Genomic DNA, 24,270 nt, shown 5'->3' on the forward strand with positions numbered 1-24,270 from the left:
GAGTGAGATTGCTATTCTGTGGCATATAGTCCTCTCGAGCAGGACTTCCTTTCAATCTCCGAAGCAGCGTTGATTTTGAGACACCGTAGGTTTTTGCAGCAGCATTTACAGATCCTATGTCACCTGATCTGAAAGCTGATATTGCAAGCAGTACACTCCCTTCGTTTGAGCTCTTTTGGACGCGTTTTGATGGTGCCATCGCGTGTTGAAGTTGTTGTTGTTATGGACACGTAATTCGTGGACCACGCCGTGGGGTGGACCGCGCTCTGGTGTTTGACGTTAGCCAGCACGCAGTCTCCGCCGAGCGTGTAATAATCACTAACGTGCCCGCTCACATGTACGAATGAAGTTCGGTCAATACACATCTATGAACGATGGGTGCTGTACGCGTCATCTTGACCTTTTCTTCCCGGCCTACGCACACTTCAAAATCATCGTTCATTGTACATATAGTGCCTCTATTGACTAAGGTAGAAGTTAATCTTTCATCGCGACAATCCGTGAGATAACCCTAACCCTAGATCTGGAATGATCAGGTCACGTGTTACACCGGAAGAGCACCAGAAGAAAGAGGCCGCCCCGATCTGATGGCTTGGACACCTGCAAGCGGGCAAGGAAAGGACACTGACGGTTGTGAAAGCGTGGAGTTGCCTGCCCTACCTGCCCTACCTGCCCTCCCATTGCGACGAAACTGCCAGACCATGGAGGAATCCCTGGCCACGTAGGCACACAAGCATCCGTTTCCCATTCTGTAATGACCGGCTTCGGTGGTCGGACACTGCGAGTCCGCTGCGTTCCCAGCAGCCTCCTCTCTAACATCGCCGACATGGTCAGCCGCTTTGCCACTCTGTCTCGATGAGCCGGTCCGATTGTCGGTCGAAACCGAACTTCCTGGTCTGAGGAAGCAAGGCGCCGTTGAGATGTAGGACGATATGCACCTGACACCCACTTCACTCTCCCACGCATCCATCTCCACCCAATAGCACTGCGCGGCACGGTTTGTGGGAAAGCAGAGGTGAGAGCACGTGGTGGCGCAATTTGGGTGCATCGCCAAACTCCATCAAGCATCGCCACGACCCAAATTAAGCAATGCCACTGAACACCAAAGATATTTGGCGCGATCTGATAATGCATAGGCAACGACATGGTGATTCGCGCAGACAGGCAAGAAGAAGCTCCAATCGCCAACGTCTCGGCACAACTGTGGGCAATTAATATGAGGCGTCCAAGGTATGCTGAAGACGCTTGCTTGCTGCATGCGTGCGGCACACTCGGGCGATCGAGGAGCCCCTCCACTTCAGCATCATTATTGCAGTCATGACTCTGCCTCACGACTCCCAGACTGGAGCGCCTAAGGTTTTACTGTACGCATGATTCGGCGTCGGAGAGCTCTACCGTCCTGATCGGATCAGATTATATCACCCGGCAGACGGCCTCGATTCGGGCGACGCACACCGATGCAGACCGCCATGGAGTTCGGATGCTTGTTCTGGATCACTACAGCCTCGTCCCGTTCCCAACGTTTGCCCGTGCCGCATGCCGGCCATCCAACCCTCCCCCGTGCCGCCTTTCTTTTCACCTTGATTGCTCAACAACCTTGGAAAGTTGCGTCTTAATGTACCGCCATCCGTTCCTCCGACAGCGGCCACCAAGCGCCAGTAATAGTTCGACGTGCTATGATGGTGTCGTCGTATGCTCGGATTTAAGCCGTAAATACGGCTTCTTGAGTTGACCAGCGCAGTATTTTCGACGCACGGGAGCGTTGGTCACACTCATGATCGACCTAGCATGCGTATCCCAGAGGAGCTGGCTTGCCCTCCATGGGCTTCCTCATCATCGGGAAGGTAGACTCCTATCATTTTGACCCCGGTAAAAGGGGGTACCTCTCCGACCGCATCTCCTGCGGAGATGACGCACGCCTCCCTTGCGGCATCACATCATATCGTCAGAGTGTTATATTCACAGTCTCCCCATCGTTATTCGCAAATCACAGACAACAATTATGCCTTCTTCTCGGACGCCGGAGAAATCAGTGCGTCCAGCACCCACCTGTGAGCATCTGCACGACTCAGCTAGTGCTGCTCCGAGTGACAAGCCCGATGAACCATCGCCGTTGAAGAGCGGAAAGTTGGAACATGAAGAAACTCATCTTGACACTGCTCCTGACGGCGGTGCAAGGGCCTGGCTTGTTGCTGCAGGAGGTTCCGCAATCTTTTTCTGCTGTCTTGGATTTTCCAACAGCTTCGGCACCTTTGAGGAGTATTACCTCTCCCATCAGCTTCAAGACAAGAGTCCGAGTGATATTGCTTGGATTGGATCGTTGTCCTCCTTTCTACAATTCGCTGCGGGCATGGTTGGCGGACCCCTTTTCGATTTTTTCGGTAGTTGGGTCAGTAGGACGAACATGAAGTCCTTCTCGAACATAGCTGACAGAGTGCAGATTATCATACCTTCAGCAATACTCTACGTCTTCGCGCTCATGATGCTGAGCCTTTGCGACCAGTATTGGCAGATCATGTTAGTACAAGGCGTGCTGATGGGTATTGTCATGGGCCTCCTTCAATTTCCGGCTTTCGCAGCTGTCTCTCAGTACTTCGACAAGAAGCGAGCAGCAGCTCTCGGAGTTGTCGTGTCCGGGTCATCAATTGGCGGTGTTGTATGTGTTTCGGGTTACTCAGGCTTGCAAGCGTATGGCTGATGAAACGTCGCAGATCATTCCCATCGTTCTCTCCGAGCTATTAAACAGCTCATCTTTGGGATTTGGGTGGTCCGTACGCATCGTCGGCTTTCTCATCCTACCGTTCATGATTTTCGCCGTCGCGACTGTCCGCGCCCGACTCCCGCCAAGAAAGAGCAGTTTCTGGATCCCGTCTGCATATAAGAACAAGACGTACATGCTACTCATCGCTGTGCTGTTCTTTATGTTCATCGGAATGTTCACGCCATTGTTCTACCTGCCTACCTACGCCGTGAGTAGAGGTATGAATCCGACATTGGCGGGATATCTGCTCGCTATCCTCAACGCCGCCTCTACATTCGGTCGGATCATTCCCGGAGTTCTTGCAGACAAGTACGGCAGACTCAACATGTTCGCGCTTGGGGGAATCGTTAGTGGCGTCATCATCTTCTTTATGAACTCGGTAACGGACAACGCTGGACTGATCGTTTATGCGGCCTTTTTTGGCTTCGCATCGGGAACCATTATTTCCGGCGCCTCTGCTGCCTTTTCGACGTGCACTAGTGATCCCAGGGACATCGGCACTTATATGGGCATGGGTATGTCCATCAGTGCCCTGGGCGGACTCATTGGACCACCCATCAATGGTGTCATGGTAGATCGGTACCAGAGTTTCTTCCAGGTAGCGATGCTCAGCGGCACACTGTGTGTTGTTGGTGGGATTATTGCAGCATTGACCAAATTAACAACCAAGCAAGGGATGCTTGGGAGGGCTTGAAGTGATCGCTGAGGATCACCAATAGTGGTAATGGTCAAGGAAAGACAAGACAACATTAAAACGAAAGCGTGTTCTACGAGCTGGATGGCGATCGTGAATCGTGCCGATGTTTCCGATTTATGAGTCGTCGTCTGGGCGAGATTCTTCAACCTAAACACACTCAAGTTGTGGTTCGAAGGGCAAGTCATGAAAATTCACGAGTGCAACTCCTGTAAAGTACTGCGCGGGAGTTGCGTCAATTGGTGATAGTTTGAATCCGTGCATTCCTTGCTCGAGTTACACAGGTGTGTCACAAAGCAATTCTTTGGAAGGATCCTTCCGCCCACCCTCTGCACATCATCAACGGCCAATTTTCAATCTTCCTACAGATATAAGAATACCTCCCACTGTGTCTATCACGTGCCCTCATTATAATCAATGATCAAATTATATGCTCAGCACTGGCAATGGGTCCTAATCACGACCAATTCGAGGAGCGCTTGGCGTTCGCTCAACAAATACTTGGGGACAGCTTCACAGACATTGTTAAGCCTCACATATGCGCTCGTTTGAAGCTCAGTCTGACAACTTGCAGGAAGAGACTATTATCACGCCGCTTGGGTACAGCCCAGAGAGCCCGTTCAAGAGCAACAACTTCGTCTACCGCATTGATTTACCGCATCCGCTCACCGAAGGGCAAATCGTGACTAAAGCCCTCCGATATTCTTGCCGTCAAGTTCCCGTTGGGACGCGGCAACCCGTCCTACGTCTTTCCAATGCTCTGTCCGAAACCATGCATGCTTTCAACCGAACGGAGAACGAGGTCGGTATGATTACCCTTGCGTCCGCAGCTCTGAAGGACACCAATCATCATTCCATCGTCCCGGACGTTTACGATTGGGGCACCGTCGCTGCTGGATCATCATTTGGGTATATCCTCCAACAATGCATGGGCGGTATCACGGTTGATAAATATCTTGAAAGCTCTCCTGTGAACGCGAGCAGGGACAAGCTCTTTGCGCAAACGGCAGAGATCATCAACGCATTCCAACTTTACGAGCTCCCGGATGGGATCACCGGCTACGGAGGCGTCACCTTCGATGCCAATGGCAGACTCATTAGCGGCCAATTCCCCTCGCTCGGAGATGGTCCGTGGCCTACCTTTGAGGAATACTTCCTTGCTGAATTCCGTATTGCGTTGAAGCTGGCGGATGACAACAAATACATCCAAGGCTGGCACGCCAGTGGCGTACGAGACAAAATTGACAAATTCGTAGCCGAGCGCATCCCTCTTGCATTCACGGGCCTGAGCTCTAGAGCCGAAAAATGCATAACTCATGCGGATTTCTGTAAGTGTTTTATCTTCTATGCAGTTGCGCATCATGTCTGCTGACAAGCACCAGCACCGACCAACATCCTTGTGGACCCAACCAATGCCAGCATCACAGGCCTGCTCGATTATGATTTCTCCGGCATCATGCATCCGATGTATGAATTCCTGCGGTCTTTCGATGGTCTCGGAGGCCGATTAGAAGGTTGGGCTCTTGAAAAAAGCGAGGCTGGCGATCAGCTCCGCCACTCCAAACTTCATGGTTTCCCTTCACCTCTCCCAGCGGATGTTGACGATGGTGTGATGTGGTCGTATGCGAAGCTCTGGGAAGAAAAGCTTGAAGCTCTTGACGTCAAGAGGCCGCGGGTCATCGAGGGCATCGAAGGAGTCACATTGGTTGATGATGTCTTGAGTATGATATTACCTTCGAGGCTGTCGAATACAGACGTGTGGCGTATACAGTCCGAGGAGGTCAAGTTGCAGCACAGGGCGGATTGTGAACGTAAACTTATGGCTCTTCTTCAGCATATTAACTAAACTCCGCTTCTGTGCAGACTCTTTTCATACTCTTTCTTCATGTATGAACACCTCGCTTCAATTTTATATGGCCCCTCAGTGGAAAACGAATGCTCTGTTTGTGACGTTCAATAGAGGACGACTGCCTGATTGAGACATTGCTATGTCAAGCGGGTTCGCTTCTCATATCCGTTAATTTATACGATCATTGTCCGAAGTGGGTCTTTCACAGCGTATGATTGCACGCCCGAGGATTAATTTCCGGAAATTTAAGTGATAGGTGACGCATCGTGCCGCCCGTCCGCTATCGATCGTCATCCAGGCAATCAGTTAAATTCCGTCCAGAGATTTCGCCTCCCAACACTGTCCATCACCTACGACACGCACGGATGTACGACACCTACGTACAGAAGCATAGAGCATGCTGGACCCAAGCGCTTGGTATACGTGACTAAGGAATTTGGATTGCACATAGCATGTGAGCATCGATTCGTTCCTGATGAGAGGCGCTGTGCCGCACGCATACATACAAGTGGGGACCGTCAGCCTGCATATGCGATATATGTAGATCCTCTTTTCCCGCGACATGAAGTTTCGAAATCACCATCGTGAACCCTTTGAATAGTCTTCCAGACCGCGAAGATGGTCAACATAGCATCGATTCGCCAATACAACGCCCGCTTTGCCAGCGAGCAGCATCGTGGGTGGGTGGGTAAGTCCATTCGATGAGGGTCTCTCCGCGCTCATTCAAAATACTAAAGTCATGAGTGATTGACGATGACAAGGCGTCCTCAGCGGAGCGACCGGTGGTATCGGTGCCGGAACCTTGACACGCATGGTTCAAAACCTCCACGACTCAACGTTTTATGTGCTCGGTCGATCCGAGGCTCGCTTCGCTTCGCAGAAGGCCGAGTTGATGAAATTGAATCCTACCAACAAGATTGTCTTTCTCAATGCGCAGGTCTCATTGCTGAGAGATGTCGATACGGCGTGTGAGCAGATCAAAAAGGCTGAAAACAAGGTCGATTTTGTATACATGTCTCCTGGAGTAGATATGGGTACGGCGCTCCTCAAGGGTCCCCAATGTAAGTCTGCTTCCTGTCGCTATGGTTCTACGGACGCGGGAGATGAAATCAGACAATTCTGGAATCCAAAGCAGAGTAGCTCACGCACAATCGTCCAGACACCGAAGAATCACTCGAACAATCCTTCGCCATCTCCTACTACGGTCGTCTCCGACTAGTCTCCTCCCTTCTCCCTCTACTCCGAAATTCACAGAGCCCGCGCGTTCTGAGTGTCCTGAATGGCGGCCGCGAAGAAACAATCAACACCGAAGACCCCGGACTCGAGAAGACGTGGTCCGTCCTCCGGGTGGGAGCGCACACAACAACAATGACAGCCCTCGCTCTGGAGCATCTTGCCGCTGAGGATTCCAATCACGGCATTACCTTCCTTCACGCCTTTCCCGGGATTGTCAAAACCGACATCATCAATCGCTTGACGCCGCCGACGGACTCGTCTACTGGACTCGGATGGCGAGTAGGTCTGGCGGCATTCCGCGGCGTCGGATCGGTGGTCATGGGACTTTTTGGTATGGAGGTTCAGGATTGTGGTGATCGACAGGCGTATCTTCTCACGTCCGATGCAACGATACCGCAACCTGGAGCTTGGCGCTTTGATGCTTCGAGTGAGGTGATCAAGACAGAAGGGGTCCTCAAGCGATATCGTGAGGATGCGCTGGGCAAGCGTGTGTGGGAGCACACGGAAGGGGTGTTTAATCGATGTGTGGTTGATGCATCGACGGGCGCCGAATGAACCCAGCGAGAAGGAAACACGCGAACTTTGAGGTGTATTTGACAACGGTGGAATAGCTTCCTTGCATAATGATGATATTCATGTCTTCTGTTCATGGCGAGTCCTCGGGCGTATACGCGCCACCATGGAGATGATATGCCTTCCCGTGATGATCAGGCGTCACACGTCCACACCTCCCATTGCTGCGTCGGGGGTACAAAAGGCGAGTCAGTTCAGTTCGTTCGTTCGAGCCTTTGATCTCCCGAGAATGATGCCAGAAAAGAAAGGACAAACTTACAAAGCATAAGCCTGACCGGGAGCAAGATCTATCGTCGGCGCGTACGCGAGGGTAAACTTGACGGCGCTCGGATCGCAGGCATTCTCATCGCGGACGTTGAAGGCGAAACAGCTTGGCCCGCTGGTCGGGTATTCACCCTTGGGCAGAAAGATTCCCCAAGCGGCGGGGCCCTGCGACATGGCAAAGTTGCAGCAGTCGACCTTGTTGTCGAGCGTGTCGGTCATATTAAAAGAGACGCCAATGGATTGGTCGAGCGAATAGACCGTACCGTCATCGTAACTGCCGTCGGGACCGGCGTAGTAATAGAAGTACTGCAAGGTGGGACCAAAAGGAAAATGGTTCACGTCTTAGGAGGATGATCTGTCAAATTTTTGGGTCGCTGGATTGGTCTCGGGTAGTAGGACTACTTACAATTGCCGGGATCCTCACATATAGCATGGTGAGTGGGTAGGGCCAGCCGTGTGGACGTAGTTGTAGCAGAGGGATATAAGGTTGTTGTCACGGTGAACGTCGCGGGGATGGTTACGGTCGAAGGGTAGGAAGTCTTGGTGATTGTGCCCTCATTGTCGGTAATGGTCCAAGTGGCAGTCGTCGTGACGGGCGAGTCTTTGTGGACAACCGACGTCGTGCGTGTGGTCGAGATAGTCGTACTCACCTTCAGGCTAGCTGTATATGCGTATTCGGACAAGATCGGAGTATAGCCGGAGGGGGTCTTGTACGGAACCGTTGTCAATACTTCATCGATTACTCTCGCGTTCATCAACGTCAATGAGGATACATACCGGAACGCTGACGATCGGTGCAGTCAGAGTCGGGTCCACAAAAACGGCTGCTCCGTAGAATGGATTGATCGAGGTTGAAGTCTCAGTAGTCGCATAGACGGTGAATGGGGTCGTTACTGTTACGGTAGAGGTGGACTGAAGAGTGACGTAGACAACTTCGGTAGGAGGACCCAAAGTGATGGTGGTAGGAATGGTGATTGTCTTTGTAGCAGTCGAATAGTATGTCCACGTGCCTTTGTTCGCAGACGTGGTCTTGTGCACAGAGGAGGCGGTGGGTGCAGCATTGTACGCAGACGCGGTTTTGGACACTGGTATGTTTGTTTTGTGTACTGATGTCTTGTATACGGGTGCAGTGTGCGAGGGGATTGCCCCTGCAGCGGCAAAGCTCACCCAAGCGAAAAGAGAAAAACTTTGAGACTTCATTGCGCTTGTAGAAAGGGAAGTTGGGTCTCGAGTGCAGATCACTCCAGATCATACCTAGATATATAGCATCTTTCATCGTCCTTCATCTGCGTTGTTCCTGGGGCGGGACTTCGCACCTGCACGTTGAAGGACATGTCGGCGGAGCTTGTGCATCCTGCACGGCGATCATGATCACTGGCAGCTTCAATGTAAATATGGGGGAATGTCGTGCGCGACAATTGGAGATTCGGCTCATAGATGGGGCACCATTGATCCAAATGATCACCGCAAGGCAGGCCATTTTGCCCCTTCTTTACTAAATATTTTGAGGCCTTTTAGAGCGCCCTTGGACCGATCCGTTGAGTGCCCAGGTGAGGGAGGAAATGCCCGCAGAGAGTCGAACACCAAGTGTCGGGGTCTAGATCAAGAGCCCGGGTGGAGGGCTTCGACCGACGTGGGAAGGCACTTGCGCGGATTCTTCCGTAGACATGATACAGCCCGAGGCCAAACATACTAAAGTCCTTCAGTCATCTCTAGCCCGAATGAACCTGGGCAGAGAATGATTATTACTAGGTTCCCTGTCAAAATGATTCCGAATTTATGGAAACACCCATAGCAAGAATAACCCAACCTTTTAGTAGGCCAGGCCGTCGTCGCCGAGGGCACGTCATCGCCGCGGGAGCGTTCTGAAGGGCGGGCACGAGCAATGCGGCACTCAAAAATATGCACCGACCGGCGCCGTGACATGTGCTGCTCGCCGCTTCCCTAAGTATTTTACCGTGTTTTCTTCCAGCTCGAATGTTCAGAAAATTTACAATTTTCAAAGTCGAGAACGTCAGCATTCGCATCAGCTTCGGGAGCAGGTGAAGATGGAGCGCAGCTTCGAGCTAGGTCACAAGGACGTCGCGGAAGATTTTGATGGGAGCCTGATCGCTATCACCTTCGCTCGACGAACCACGCGCAGAATAAGAAGAAGAAGAACAAGAAGAAGAAGAAGAAGAAGGAGCGAGTAGAGAGTATCCCGAAGCACGCTAGGCGGCGGGAATTGCGCGCTATATAGGCATGTTGAAACATAAACTCGTTCTGTCTTTCGCACGGTGGAGTGGGCTCTGTCCCATCTTCGAAGACCACCGGGCTGTGTCGGGGTGTGAATGGGTATGTGTTGTGGGAAAACTGTCTACGTTGGCCCTTTTGCTTCCTGTAGTGAGAGTCAAAATTTCGAAGAGCGCGCGCTTGAGAGTACTTGTTCACAAAATATTGCTAGAACATGGACATGTACAGCCAAAGATTACAGCATTTCGTCTCAACATCTGAGTCCATCGTCAAGTGATCCTCATCTCATTGTCGCTCGATCGCCGCGCCTCCTTTGCATGTTACGAGATACGTCCATGCACGCATCTCTTTTCCCATGTCCGTTTTCATCAAGGTAATTCTCTCCTCCCGGTCTCACTCAGCTCACTCCGAACCACGCCCGAGTCAAGTCCCATCTCATGCATCCCCGAACCGTGTCCCATCTCGTGGCTGTACCCCAATCCCGTCACATTGGAATTCTGTCCTTGCCATGCTGGTTTCTCGTCCGGGACCGACGCCTTCTGCTCCTCCTGTGCCAGCAGCGGCGTAGACTTCTGCCGTCGATGACTGAGCGTCAGCCACGCGGCCAGCGCAATGGCGATGACGCCGACGAGCGCGGCGCCGATGCCAATGCCCGCTTTGGCGCCTGCGGACAGCTCGGAAGATGAGCTGGCCGAGGTTGTCGCCGTGTTCGATCCGCTGGAAGCGGCTGAAGCCCCTGTCGGCGCGCTCGTGATACTACCTCCAGATGAAGCGGTACTGGTCGAGAGGCCGGTTGCTGTGGCTGTGAATGTAGAGGTCGTGAAATCGTGGCGCAAGGCTAGATAATTAGCTGGCCCGGCGTCGAATACCAGACTCGGGTCGTTGCAGCATGAGTAATTCGAGGGCCGGTCGGAATAACCACCAGGGAGCACGCCGGGGTATTGCGAGCAGCAATAGGTTGTTTGGGAACAGGCGAAGACGAATTGATTTCCGGAATTCTTTTGGCCAGCTGATGAGATCGAACGCCGCCTGTCAGTCCCCGAAAGCGTAGGCACCGCACATCAACAGAATGATCGGAATTGACTCACAGTTCTTTGTGCAAAATTGCGCGCAGTGCGGTGATCGCCAGTCTCGGTCGGTACATCCTACCACCGAGAGTATGTTGTTGGCTCGGAAGCCCTGCCATTTGCAAAAGCCATTGGTGGTGCACTCGTCTTCGATGCCGCAGCAGGATGATTGACCGTCACTCTGAGTTATGTCGCATATCACACCTCCTTGGTACGGCGAGCCATCGGGGTAGAAGCATTGCGCATTTGTGGCCGCGAACAATAACGATGCTGAGAGGATTAGAGAAGTCGACCACATGATGTTTATCGCAAAGCGCGCAAGACTGCGGCGCGGCGGCGCAGAGGGTATGCCGTAGACGGGATAATTGCAGGACCGAAAATGAAGGTTTACAAACTACAGCAGGTGATGATAGACGAACGAGATCCGGCTTACTTACCACGCGCAGTCTTTCGCATATCCGTTGAGCGCTGATAGAGAACCTACAGTACAGTACTGTACACAGGGGCGAGAGCGCATCGTGGCGCGCGACAAGGATGGTGCTGACTGCAGCACACTTCACACATCGCACGCTACACTAAAACGTGATAGGGTCGTTGTATTTTCACGTGTGGCTGTTGGTGGCAATTTCCACGAAGGTAAGCATCTTCGTCTAGAGATGACGACTCTTTCATCAGTATCCGGGCCTGTTTGCGCGTGCCCATCGATCACAAAACGCTCCTCTCACAACTTTGAAGCAAAGACGGCTCGCGAACATTTGCGCGATAATCAATATGGGTATCCAACAAATCTAGCTGAGTACATGAGATGCGAAATACATTGGACAGATATGGTGATTGTACCATCGCTGCAGATCATTTTCTCTTCCCTGGGCCAATCATCTTATATCCTGCTCTGGAAGTGCTGAGTACCTCTCGAATTTCCAACAACGAAATGTTCCTTGTCCATGTGACCGTTCCAGCTCTCGGCGTCTGCGTGCGAATTTTCATCCCTTTGGCGCAGCGGATACAGACATGCCAAGAGACGTTTGCGAGACAATCCAGTTTTGCCTTAAGATTCTGAGAAACTTCGATGCCGCCGGCCAGGAGATTTGCGTCATGCGAGCTTTCGCAGGTCCGGATCCTTTCGCCTTCTGCCATTTGCCGAAGAATGCATCGGCAAACCCCACATCGCTCGCCTATTGTGATCAATACTTTCGGCTTGAATTTTCCCATATGACCGCGCGTTCCAGTGATCAGCTTTCGGAGCATTACCAGATCGCAAGTCGACGAACTGAGCACGGTAGTCTTCTTACGGCGTTCCATTGTCAACAAGGACTCGATACTGCGGGAGTCCTCGGTGCAGCAAATAGCGATATTGCGAGGACAATGCACAGACCGGCGCGCGGTTGGCCTGATCTTCGTACGCCATCTCGGGTGATTCTTTGCGGCGTTCCTCCCCTCGGTCTTGCCCTTGCCCTTGCCCTTGCCCTTGCCTAAGCCTAAGCCCATGTTATTGGTTATGCGGTGTTTCGCATTGGCTGGCCTGGACTCGAAAGGCCTCTCGCATATCGCACAGTGTGTTGAATGTTTATAGACAGCGTCGATGTCCATATACCTGGTCGTCATGGTTCGGATATCGACGAGCTCTTCGATCGTTTTGCATTTCTTGACTTCTGCACGGGTATCGTCGTCCATGTCCCGACGCCATATGTGGCATGATGCGCACACGTAATTATCATCGTAGTCCGGAACGTTGTGCTCGAGGCGATTGATGAAGATGTGCGTATGGGGTCCGATTGAGCGTGCGTCCAGTCGGCATATGCCACCCTGCTTGGCGAGCGCAGCCTTTACACGATCCGCACGAGACCTTACGGATCTGCGCGATTGGAACGACATCGCAAATGGGTGCATGCGATTGACACCACGGCAGCTGTGCGATTCTCCAGGAGGGGCGACGGAACGAGAGAACGTGTTGATATCGATCCTAGAGATCTTCTGTTCACCGATCGTGATCGTTTCACCGGGTGCAGCTTCCGGGAAAGCTTGGAAGTCGTCCATGAACATTGCCTCCGTTCGTAGAACGATCTTTTTCACTCTAATATATTCGGCTGGATCGTTGGGAATATCAAACGAACACAAAACACGAACGTGCATCTTGGTTCCCTTCGGAGCGAAGACCATATGTTGAGCTGCTCCGCTGAGCCGCGAGTAGGAGTGAAACACTCCTTTGTCAAGATATCGCACGGCTGTTTCGTAAGTTTTGTAGAGCCGATACCAGGAACCCTCGCGGCTTGTACTGCTGCCGATGTAAAGCCAAACGGTGCCGTCGGGCAATTCGTAAATCACGATGTAAACGACCCATTTGGTAAGGTCGCTCTTTGACACCGGGGCCATACGTAACAATTGTTGGAGGCCAAAAGTAGACCTCGGCTGATCGAGAACAAGCTTCGTATCTGGATGCATGTTTGATAACACAAAGCGAATTTCCGATTCAGAATCCACTCGCTTGATAGAGCGGGCTCTAGTCATGTCGATAAGCGAAGATTTGTTGGCGATCTTGTCTTCGGCAGAGGCTTTGTATCTGGTCAAAATATGGCGCATTCTGCCCTCAAACACACCGGAACTCGAATCATGTGTATCGATGTTGTCGATATGGGCCGAGACATCGATTGACTTGAATGACGCTGGGTCAAACTTGTTGTATTTGGCCTTTATGATGCGCCCAGCCCGCGGTTGTAGCCAGCTGGCGTACTTTTGTCGCCATTCTTCATTCGTCAACTTCGTATGGAGGAATTCCAGTGCAGTCCCCTCGATCGGAGTGGAAACTTGACGAGCAGAACGAGTTTGTCGACCCGATGGACCAGCCTCTGATGAACCAGCCTTCGGCACTGACGATCTGGAGTTCGCGACATCAATAGCGGCAAGATCTTCATCGTCATCGCAGTCCAAGCCGAGCTCATCATCGGAGTCGTCGTCCGAGACCGGATCGAATTCTGAACCCTCGTCCGAGTCGTCTTCAGCCGGAGGTTTGTTGGCATTGTCATCAACATCTTCGTCATCGTCATCGTCGTTGTCGTGGGGACCGGTGTCGTCGTCCTCCCAATAAACATCATCATCATCCTCACCGTTGATCTCACTCCTCGTGTCGTCGGTGAAATCGTCCTCACTCCTGGTGCAGTTTACAGTGAGCACCGCTTTTGAGGCCGAGCGAGTGATCCTCTGTTTTTTGGCGGGAGTGACGTAGTCCAGATTGGTCTCTTGGCCCTTTCCAGACGTGTTCGGCGCGGGTAACACTTCGACTGGCAAACTCCTTGCCAATGACCTTGTCATCCGCCGAATTGTGGGTTCAGCTGCAATCTTGACCGGAGGTACAAGACATGTCGACCTAGACGATCGGGATGCCCAACGAGGAGATTTTATTGACTTGGCCAATGAACGAACCGGCTCTGGGATGACCACGTCAGGAGTACGTGGTGATGGTGATTGTGGTTGTGGTGGTGGTGATTGTGCCGACTTTGGTATGGCCACGGTAATATTATCCTCATCGCTATTGATTGACGGGCTGAACGGACGAGGAACGCTCAGCTTGGGAGAGTCTGACCTTGAGGGAGACGCCGCGTGATTGATAGCGGCAAGGTCGAGGGTGGTGTCGAGGGTGTTTTTCACCTGGTCCTAGATGGATGGATCGACCGACGACAAAGGAGATTCACAATCGTCCTCTTCCAAATGGGAGACGGGATCGATTGCCACAGGGCAAACCGGATCGATTCGCTCAGCGACAGCCAAAAAGTCTTCATCCGCGAGGGAGGCCGTGTCCTGCGACGTTGATATTGACGGCCTGCCGTGCGAGTCAGATGAAGCTGCAGCGAGCAGCGGAAAAGGGACAGAAGTCCGGAGGTCGCGGGCAGAGGTTTTTAACGAGGACCTCGATCCCTCATGACCGATCGACGAAGGTCCAGCTATGTTTGTCGATCGAGTGGGCTCTGATGATCTGCCACTCGTTGTAAAACTCGGTCGCTTAAACTTCTTGTTTGGATCGCCAGCTGTATTGATATAACTGTGGTCGACGCGAGATTTCGGCCCCGTGGTATTAAATGTCTCTTCCTCTGGCTTTGAGGAAGGCCCGGCTTGATGCGAAGGTAGGCGGGAGACGTTTTTGGGAACTGGCTTTTTATATGACGGAAGAGGAGCCATCTTGAAGCAGTCTGTACTGCGTGCTAGATCGAGATCGAAAGGAGAGAACTCTGTTGGAAATGGACAACACCGAGATGTATGCCCAACGAGAACTGTCAAAAAGGACAACACCGAGATGTATGCCCAAAGAGAAGGAAAGGAAAACGACGACACCGAGATGTACGCCGAGGAGAAGAGGAGAAAGGAGGAAAAAGCAAAGGACGACACCGAGATGTACGCCCACAGCACCAAGACCTTCCGAAAACTTCTTCAAGACCTTTTGAAACGATAACCTTCAATGAATCGACGTGATGCAGCGAGCAGCGAAACGTAAACCTCAGACAGATTGCCAGTAATCTCAAGAAACGTAAGGGGAGAGAAGGGGGAGAGGGAGAGAGGAGCAGGAATCGAAGTCAGATACCTGGCACAGTAGCAAACTTGGGGTGCCTACCTCAAGATCCGACTGCTATGACGGTGTATTGCTTGGGTGGCAGGCCTGCGGAATAGGATGGGGCGCTTGTGTTTCATCATGAATGTCCGAGAGTTGGCAGGCACGTCGTCAACATCACCGGATATAGACGCAGCGCTGATCAGGTCACCAAAGATCACGATATTGCATCTACTGAGCGTCACAAATTAGCGCCGACGAGGAGCAATGCGCCCTGAGATATCGTTGATTTGCTATTTCCAGTAAAAATACCAGTACCGAACACCAGTTCTGAAGCTTTGTTCTGCAATCTGTAAAATTTTGAGGTGTGCATAGCAGTGCGTAATGATACCTGCATGATCTCATATGAAATCGTGCCTTCCGGTTCTTGTCGAGATGCAGGAAGTCGGCCGCATGGGGATTGGCGTGAACAGCCATGAGCTGTCATCTGCTCAGGCACGCTGCAGGTGCGTTGGGACTGTTATTATTCGATGGTGTACTTGGGATCTCGAATGGTACCTGACCAGTATTTGATGAAGGCATGGGTAGGAGTGTTTCATTTAGCGTTCGATGTGTGGTGAACGAATTTGTCGATCTCTGAAGTATTCGAAGGTTGCTCAACTTCGGGCATAGAAACTGTACACGCGACGTGACGTTATGCCCAGAGCTAATTTTTGCACGCTTTGAGCTGGAGAGAAAACCCCCGTCGTTGCAAGCAGGATCAAGAAGGCACAATGCGATCAATCAAGTGCGCCTGTCGGAAGTGCGTGCCAATTGGGACAGTAATGTGCAAGTTCTGCTTCGCACAGCGTACAGACACGTTGGCTGCGGACTTCATTGGAACGTCAATTCCACTCAAAGTCTTGCTGTATTGAGCTCTCCAGTCACTGAACGCTGAGATCGTATACCTAGGTAGTCGATGATCATGCCCTGTGGTCCTCTGCGTAGTGGCACGTTCAGCAACTCCAGTCATCGCGAGTGACTGTCGCGCGAACATGCGGGGATCTGACGTCGGGACGCTCTTTAAATCACCCTGACAGACATGGCGCGAGACATTGAGACAACGCCCGAATGCCATATTGTTTGGGACAGCGATGAAAAACAACAAAAGCACCTGGGCAACCGTTCTATTGCGAGAGAACAGACGTGACGGGCAGCCACGTGGCAGCGCGAAGTTAGTACATTTGTGTATCGCGTCCCCGGAATTGGGTATGGCTACATTGGCTCTCAATTTCGCACCAAATCTGCCACGATGTTCAGTCTTCTATCTATGATCGCACACGGGTACGAGGCTATGGAGACTATTCCACTCGCGGATATACAACTCGGGGTGTCCAAGATTGGGTGACAGCATCGACAGGTCGTGCTAGTAAGAGCGCAGCCGCTGCCAATACTCGATATCTCGTCCGCGAGGATCGCCAGTAAAGCGCACTTCGATAATTAAACCGATGCAGGACCTTGGCGTCTCACAGCAATGACGTCAGAACTCGCAGGAGTTTGTTATCAGGGAGGAATACAGAGGTCCTCTGGTCAGCGTGTCTGTGGAACGAAAAAGATTCTCACTACCCACCATTTGCCGCAACTTGTATCACCAGCGCAATATCCATCTTGTCCGCGTCCAGCGCACTACAGTCGCTCGCAAAATACTAGTACGGCTTCGGTGCACCTCAATAAGGGAGCAAGCGACACGAATATGAGCGCCCTCCTGCCCGGATCTACTAACGCACTGATGGTCATCGACGGCAGATCGATCAACGTCGTATTCAATATCAATTACGTGCCGTACGATCGGCCACGATGATGAATGGACAGAACTCATTGGGGTTTATCTTCGGGCTAATCGTTACCGATTGGTGACAATGTCAGCAAGGACCCGCGTCCTTTTCAATCACCAGGATCAGTCGTCGGACATGCAGGATGAACGGCCAATGGCACCCATCTTCTTCCCTGCCGTAAGATCGGGAAGCTGGTGCTGTCAGGCAAAGTGGAGTGAACGTCAAGGCAGTGCTGGGATTCAGCGACGGCGGCGGCCTTTGCAAGAGCTTGGAGGAATACCTACACCCATTCCAACCGTAGCAAAGAGATGTTTTTGTAAGCTGGCTCCAAACGATCTTGAACAAGCGGGACGGAGCAGAAGAAATGTGATTCAGAGCGAGGACCCCTCTACTGTTGGTCGAACAGAGTGCCGCTGTCATTCTTATGTACACATCGCACATGGAACTGTCGCGACTGTCGCCGCTGCCATTCTCTTCACAGGCCACATGAAGAAGCCCACAACATACCCGATATATAAGCAATTAGTAAAAGCAATATATCCATTCTGAGAACATCTTCATACACACTCTTCTGGTTGTGACACTCTCCCGCCTCGTGTGATTATATCCACATCTCGCGCGGATCCTAAACACGTCAGAAAGGTTCTCAAGCAAAACAAACGTCCAAGACACCTGACCTGGGAAAATGCACCTGCGAATGGTAACTTGCTGCTCGAGGAGAAGATGAGCATCTCCATCGCTTCACAAGGCTCAGCCATTCGGTGGATATTCGCTGTCTGGCGGAATTTGATGTGCTACATGTTTGGGACGCTCCCTCTTGTTCCCGTATTTTGACAAATTGCGGTGACTTCAAGTTGGGCTGCGAGTGGCCTGAAATTGGAATGTCATTGATATTTCCATGCTCTATGTGCAAGAATGTTGCAGGACTGATATACGGACAGTACCTTCGGTCCTCTTGGAATGAAGCTAAAGTGTATATAGTTCATTGCCCATGTAGAGATTAAATACATAGCGCAGTCACAGGCTATCGTTTCGAATCACAAAATCACTTCGGCGGATGGGAGGATGCTCATTCCCGAAAACAAATGACATGCGATGACCGTCTAACAGCTTTCGTTATTACACAACAAGCCGAACCAAGTCAACTTTCTGCAGACTCACAGAACATCAAATTTACACTTCACAATCTGAAGAGGCTGAGGAACGTATTTAATTTGAAAGACAAATGAATCAATCATCAGAAATTTAATCCGAAAGACAAAAAGCCCGCAGCCAAGAGAGTGCCCAAATCCAGAACAATCGCAACAGGGATTGGCATTCCGGTAATTGCCAACGAACCTCTTGATGAAGATGTCAACAGATGATCATCTGGTCTACGTACAAGAGAATACCCAAGCGCACGAGTTCAACCGAAGTTGAGATATTCAAGAGCGCCAGTCAAAAGAGAACGAAGGAAAAGCACGAGACAGAACACAGAGCAACTCAACGCGAAGGATAGAGAGCAATCGAGAGCCGCCCTGCCAACTACGGGTACCGCTTCTGACATTCCTCATTCACCATCTTCCGGGTGGCCACGAAACCATGCTCCTCTTCAATCTCTTCCAGCAGACGGCGCAATCTTTGCCGAGAAACTGCCATCGGATCACCGATCGAAACTGGTGGAGGCATCGCTGAAGCGCGGGCAGGAAATGGAGGAGCAGATGCTGCGACAGTAGGCACAGACGGCGGGAGGAGAGCGAGAGACCGCTTCCTCAAATGCGGCGGGAGAGGGGGGGCCGCGACGGCACCAGGCGGCGAGATGGGCACCGGCACCGGTTTCGTGATCGGCGCAGGTCCCGTGGCGACTTGCCTCAGATGTGGAGGTAGAGGCATGACCGAGACCGAGACCGAAGGAGCGGACTTCGGGACCGACGCGACGAGCGACGACGAGGACGTGATGGGCGAGGCGGCGGCGGGGGCATGCGAGGTCGGACTTGGCGCAAGAGCGGAGCGACTCGTTGCCGAGGGCTGCTGAGGAGGTGGTTTATCGTTTCCAGACTCGCGCTCAATCTCTTCGACATCATCATCTTCGAATGCGAGAGGATTATCTCCACACCAGGTATTGATTGCGACACTGAGATTGTCGTCGCATGCCGCGAGGTACCTTGCAGCCTCGTCTTGCGAACAGCCAGGCAATGTGTTGATCATGGTGTGTGCATGGCTGATGCGGATCTTGTTGACCTGAGCTTCTGGAAGCTTGGGTCGAGGCGCTCCAGTCTTCTTGCCTTTCCCTGCACTTGCCTTGAACTTGTTCACGACGTCCCAAAAATGCGTCTTATCGACGGTGTCCATGCTAGTGTGGAACATGGCATCGTCTAGAATGGCCGCTTTCGCCTTGGCCTCCATGATGGTTGATGCCCAAACGCCAGTCTTCCTGTTGCCAACGACGAAGTCCTCGCTGCAAATCAAGATACGCCCGCTCTGAGCACGAGAGACACCGACATTCCAACGACGATTGTCCGAAGACAGGAAGCCCATCGACTCAGCTGCTGCTTGGCCGAGTATGACGCAGTCAATAATGTGAATCGGGGCCTCCTTGCCTTGAGAGCCGTCGACGGTAAAACATCCGATTCCGCCCAGATCGGCGAGCAGACCAATAAGCAATTGCACCTGGTCTTTGTAAAAGCTGGTGACCATGATCTCATTTGGCTTGAATTTGCCATGTTTAATCAACCAGCTACACAATTGGAAGACCATCATGGCTGTCTGAACATTATGCCTTGATGTGCTGCCAGGGAGAATCTCGCTGCCGAATTTGGCGCCTTTGATCGTCGACGGGCTGATGATGATAGCGTTTTGATGGGGATTGAACTTGTTAGCGTTTCGCTTCTTCGCTACTGTTCGAGTCCACAACATCGTCAAGAAATTCCTGAATTGTTCATCGGCAGGCCTGCCTGCTACCGTGTTCTCGCCGTCGATCATTGTGTTGTACATCTCTTTGATGATGCAGCTACTAATATCAGGATGCATCCTGTACTGCACTCTCAGACGCACGACGGGGAAGCCTGCGGCCTCTAGACGTTCCATCATCGAGACCTCGCCGTTGCTTGCTGCGTGATTACGACGGCTGAGTCTCGTCGGAGGCAGCTGCTGGGGATCGCCAATGATCAACACGCGCTTGAGCCGTCCAGCTGCCATTCCTTTGACGATAGGCAGAACACAACCAGCTTCCATAGCCTGGGAGTTTTCATCCATGATAATCGCGTCAGGACGGAAGGAGTTTCGTAGAAGAGGCCCTGAGGCACCGCCAGTAGTACTGAAGATTCCTTTCGCCTTTTTGATGTATCCCTTTTGCAGCTTCTGCAGGGTACCACCGAAATCTTCCTCTGCCTTCCGATGTGCCTCCTCGATTGCTTCATCATCGCCTTCTTCGGTGGGAGGATTTGTCAGTCTCCCAGCAGCGTCAACTAACTGCTCCAACAATTCTCTTTCGGCTTTGAACTCGGGCTTGCCCAACTTCTTGTCCTCGTAAGCATCCCAACGCCGACGAATCTTAACCTCAAGCGACAGAGGCAAATCGAGCTCCACGTTCAGCATCTTGTCTGCCGTCTCTTGGCTCATTCCTGGATTCTGCGCCAACATGAGTGGCGGCGTAAAGGTCTCTCTGAATGTCGGTCGCAGTCGGAAGAATCCTTCTGCTTGACGTCCCTTGCGTTTTACAAGCTTTTCTGCCAGGACGTCTACTGCAGCGTTGCTGTCAGTACAGCACCAGAACTTGTTGTCGAACTTCTCTAACAGGATCATAATCATGTCAACCAGCGTACTTTTGCCGGTGCCAGGAGGACCTGCAACGAGTGTGAATTTACGCGTAAAGAAATGAAAGATTGCTTCACGTTGCCACTGGTTGGCGTTTCGCTCGTCACACAGATGCTCGACAGTCCGACGCCAATCTAATGGCAGACCCTCTTCGCTCTCATTGTCTAGCGCTCGCGGATCTTGAGCGAGGACGAGCTCTTTGAAAAACGAAGGCGTGAATTTGCAAGGAGAAGAAGACTTCGGAACTTTGACATTGCCCTCGATAAGATCAGTAATGGCGCCCGAGGTCCATATAGAGACCGGCTTTACGTAGCCAAATGTCAAGTCTGCAGTGACATCCTCTTTCAAGGATTGTACCGTGCCACCACTGTGAGGAGGCCGGGTGGCCTGTAGGAGCACGTTGAAGCCAGTGTAGCCTTTTTGTGGCATAGCAATGACTGACCCGTTCCAGAATTCGTGAGGTCTGCCTGGATCGAGTTGGCAACTCACGGTGACTGGCGTTCCAACCGGAGGCAATTCAGACTCGATCGCCGCTTGCTCCTTATCGGGTCTGATGATCGTGCTGGCGGTGATATTCAGTGCTACATACTACGTAGCAAAGTCGTCGCCGGCAGGTTCGAAGCGACAGGAGTATGATCCATTGAATGCCGTTTCTGACTGGGCGTCACTATGGTATCTTTCATACTCAAAGTTTCCCAGAACGTAGAAGAGATACTGCCGCTCGGTGAGGAAAGCGTCGCAACGTGGCAAAGGACAGAAAGAAATGGGAGACGGAATCTTCGCTGCATCAAAATTCTTTTCCGGAGTCCAGAACTTTGCTTCACCACCCGACGCTGGATCAACCCGATCGGACAAGGCACAATCGATGTAATTGCGATCGACTTCAAAGTGCGACACTAACAAAGAGCTGTCGTCCTTTTTGACCTCCGCGGAGGAACGCAGAAATGCCCAGTAGTCTGGCGGTGGCGGGGAAGGCATCGCGGCAAATCGTGGCCAGAATTGATCCAGGAAGCGATCAGAAGCTGTGGAATGACGGAGTGCAAAGGTGACATATATGGTCGAGCCAGCTTCTATACTGGCTTCGATTGATTTGAGGGTCTCCAGCGCATAAATGCATGCGGGAGACATGTTCGACGTATCAACTGTGTGGCGCAGCTTGATAAAATGCTCGCTTTGCCAGGAGAAAACCCGATGTTGCTCGTCGGTGTATTTGGTTTCATTTACACGCGGGAGCTCAAACCCAGCTTCACCTTGGGCATCTTCGATCGTGCGAAACCGAACATTTTTGAGCTGTCGAGAAAAGCTCATAGGACCTCTTGGCGGTTCTTGGTCCAATCCCCCTCGCCACTTATATGGCGTCCGCTCCGGGAGGTTCTCCGAGGACTCGACTTCATCGTATGCCAAGAACGATACAAACACACCTTTGGTCTTCTTGAGTTGACCTTGCAGAGGTTTCGGCTCGAGGAAAAGCCGAATTTCGAATCGTGGGCATTGTACTTCTGTATTTGCCCAGAATTCCATTGTGAAGTCGGGATGCGTCTTGAGAGTATGCCCATTGCAAGCCAACTGTGGAGAGAGTGGCAGATTGTAACTCTGCAAAGAGTAGACACTTCTTGGAGAGCTACGGTTGGGATTCTTGAAGCGCGACTGCAGAGCGTAATCGCGCGGGATGCGGAGAGTATCGCTGAGCATCTCATCGGATTTCATTTGAGTCGCCATTGTGAAAATGATGTAAGGGTCTGGCGAGGTGTTATCGAGCGATGAATGAGCTCAGGTATCGAGCTTTGTGTGACGAAATCAACTTGACGTGAATTTGTGCGCAAGTCTTGAACAGAAGCAGGACAACACCAAACTCCAGAAACAGGACAGAGAGTGTTTGATGATTTTGAAAGAGGCAGGACAAGTCCAGAACCCCAACAGAACTAGAACAAAGAGAAGTGTGCTGTGATCAAAAGAGGCAGGACAAGTCCAAGCCCCAAGAACCAGAACAACAAAAGCGTGATGACAGTGAACCAAAGAATAAATGCGCCTTTCTTCGACAGCAAGACAAGTCTTTACTGAGAATCCAGAACGCACAATATCTGCTTGCGAATGTGTCGAAATAGCTTGAGATTGGTGAAAACTTCTCGTCTCTTGTCGTGTCTAGAGAGCAGGATCATCAACAAGACTCGCGTCGTTTGAAAATGTCGTAATATTGTGGTGGTGCTCTGACCACGGACGGGACGGGCGGGCGGACGGTCGAACTTATTCCCGACTGTGTAACCTCGTCACGAAGATGCACTGAGCATATTGGGCGCAACAAGAGGCGCCGTAACAAGCAAAAGAGGCCTCTATAATGATATGACTAGAAGACTATCTAGGTACTAAGTATGAACGACTTATCTAGGCATACCCTAAGAAGGCGTTAAGCCCGTCGTGAGTTTGCCCTGCACCACCCCAAGCCTGAGTACCCGGCTCCCAAGCCCACCAAGAGCTACTACTAGATGTCTTCACTTGGTGAGGATTCGCTCTCGACACAGGAGCTGCCATCATGCTGATCGACACCGGCTGTCGATCACACGATGAGAATGAGATGATGAAATTGCTCCCTGGCCGGAGGCACGAACTGTACCATCACGCGCATGGCGCATCACGACGATGGACATTGTGAAGGAGGATTATGGCTTTCAGTTAAACTTTCAATGACTAAGTAGACGATCTTTGTGGTCGGAATGATTAATGCAATGAACATTGCCTATCAAGGCCATCAAAAAACAGTTTATTCTCGGTGACCCTACGCAAGTTTCATCGATCGTTCCTCAGCATGATCGCTATACAATACTGTCGCGAGCAATAAATATTGCCTCCGCGAGATACAGTTCTTCGCATCCACATGGTACACAATGCCGACGAGCAACGCCGACGAGTTCAGGCTTCGTCTTCCGAAACGGCACTCCCGCGTGCTCAAAAGGAAGCGTAGCGGGCGAAGCCCGGGCCGCCCACCACGCACGGGCAAATTCCACCCTATCTACCTGGTACATTCGTTCCTGGCGCTGCACCGTCGCAAGTCGATTGTGATGTCTACTGTTCCACAACTCCCGAGGTCTTTGGTGACACGCCATTCCGCAATACACATCTTTGTGATACGGCGACGTAAAGGGTGTTTGTCGCGCGTAGCCAATGTGATGTGCATCGTCTCCATCGTTCCCGAGGCCCTTCCACAGGCAATGTGACTCGCCGCAACATGTGATTCCTGTTGGTTCTCGCGCTCTCTGACAACACGCAATTGCTGGCCGTGACATGTGAATGGACACACATGTGGCTGGCCGCCGAACATACCAAGGTAACAATGCTCTCATCCGCGACCTGCTTGTTTCGGACAAGAGTCGCTCTGTAATTGTGTGTGTTTGAGGTTCGATCATAGTCAGTGCTACTTGCTTAACATGAAAAGTTGTGCATAAACCCC

The 24,270-nt window shown here is 51.7% G+C and overlaps 7 protein-coding genes across 7 annotated transcripts; 3 read left to right on the forward strand and 4 right to left on the reverse strand.

The window, feature by feature from the left end:
* The first annotated feature begins 1,654 nt into the window (after positions 1-1,654).
* K489DRAFT_92173 (monocarboxylate permease-like protein) lies at positions 1,655-3,678 on the forward strand. Its single transcript, XM_033609043.1, has 3 exons — positions 1,655-2,389; positions 2,441-2,656; positions 2,712-3,678. Exons 1-3 carry the CDS (start codon positions 2,003-2,005, stop codon positions 3,453-3,455), a joined length of 1,347 nt encoding a protein of 448 aa, XP_033455623.1. The 5' UTR covers positions 1,655-2,002; the 3' UTR covers positions 3,456-3,678.
* Positions 3,679-3,901: 223 nt separating this feature from the next.
* On the forward strand, positions 3,902-5,301 carry K489DRAFT_327379 (uncharacterized protein; the record flags this gene model as incomplete). Its single annotated transcript, XM_033601986.1, has 3 exons — positions 3,902-3,979; positions 4,036-4,783; positions 4,838-5,301. The coding sequence occupies 3 exons, from the start codon at positions 3,902-3,904 to the stop codon at positions 5,299-5,301; spliced, it is 1,290 nt and encodes a 429-aa protein (XP_033455624.1).
* Positions 5,302-5,660: 359 nt separating this feature from the next.
* On the forward strand, positions 5,661-7,209 carry K489DRAFT_384776 (uncharacterized protein). Its single transcript, XM_033605935.1, has 3 exons — positions 5,661-5,992; positions 6,066-6,365; positions 6,464-7,209. Exons 1-3 carry the CDS (start codon positions 5,923-5,925, stop codon positions 7,093-7,095), a joined length of 1,002 nt encoding a protein of 333 aa, XP_033455625.1. The 5' UTR covers positions 5,661-5,922; the 3' UTR covers positions 7,096-7,209.
* Positions 7,210-7,745: 536 nt separating this feature from the next.
* On the reverse strand, positions 7,746-8,678 carry K489DRAFT_92189 (uncharacterized protein). Its single transcript, XM_033609044.1, has one exon. The coding sequence runs from the start codon at positions 8,575-8,577 to the stop codon at positions 8,110-8,112; it is 468 nt and encodes a 155-aa protein (XP_033455626.1). The 5' UTR covers positions 8,578-8,678; the 3' UTR covers positions 7,746-8,109.
* Positions 8,679-9,574: 896 nt separating this feature from the next.
* On the reverse strand, positions 9,575-11,143 carry K489DRAFT_384778 (uncharacterized protein). The gene is made up of 2 exons (XM_033605936.1): positions 10,698-11,143; positions 9,575-10,618 (listed from the first exon to the last, which is right to left on the reverse strand). The coding sequence occupies exons 1-2, from the start codon at positions 10,972-10,974 to the stop codon at positions 9,978-9,980; spliced, it is 918 nt and encodes a 305-aa protein (XP_033455627.1). The 5' UTR covers positions 10,975-11,143; the 3' UTR covers positions 9,575-9,977.
* A 224-nt stretch (positions 11,144-11,367) lies between these two features.
* On the reverse strand, positions 11,368-14,849 carry K489DRAFT_435037 (uncharacterized protein; the record flags this gene model as incomplete). The annotated part of the gene is made up of 3 exons (XM_033608583.1): positions 11,368-11,851; positions 11,928-14,327; positions 14,415-14,849. The coding sequence occupies 3 exons, from the start codon at positions 14,847-14,849 to the stop codon at positions 11,660-11,662; spliced, it is 3,027 nt and encodes a 1,008-aa protein (XP_033455628.1). The 3' UTR covers positions 11,368-11,659.
* Positions 14,850-18,219: 3,370 nt separating this feature from the next.
* Positions 18,220-22,544, reverse strand: K489DRAFT_404952 (uncharacterized protein; the record flags this gene model as incomplete). Its single annotated transcript, XM_033607137.1, has 2 exons — positions 18,220-21,387; positions 21,415-22,544. 2 exons carry the CDS (start codon positions 22,542-22,544, stop codon positions 18,555-18,557), a joined length of 3,963 nt encoding a protein of 1,320 aa, XP_033455629.1. The 3' UTR covers positions 18,220-18,554.
* Positions 22,545-24,270: the final 1,726 nt, after the last annotated feature.

The sequence above is a fragment of the Dissoconium aciculare genome (genome assembly GCF_010015565.1).
Source record: "Dissoconium aciculare CBS 342.82 unplaced genomic scaffold K489scaffold_17, whole genome shotgun sequence".
Classification (NCBI taxonomy): Eukaryota; Fungi; Ascomycota; class Dothideomycetes; order Mycosphaerellales; family Dissoconiaceae; genus Dissoconium; species Dissoconium aciculare.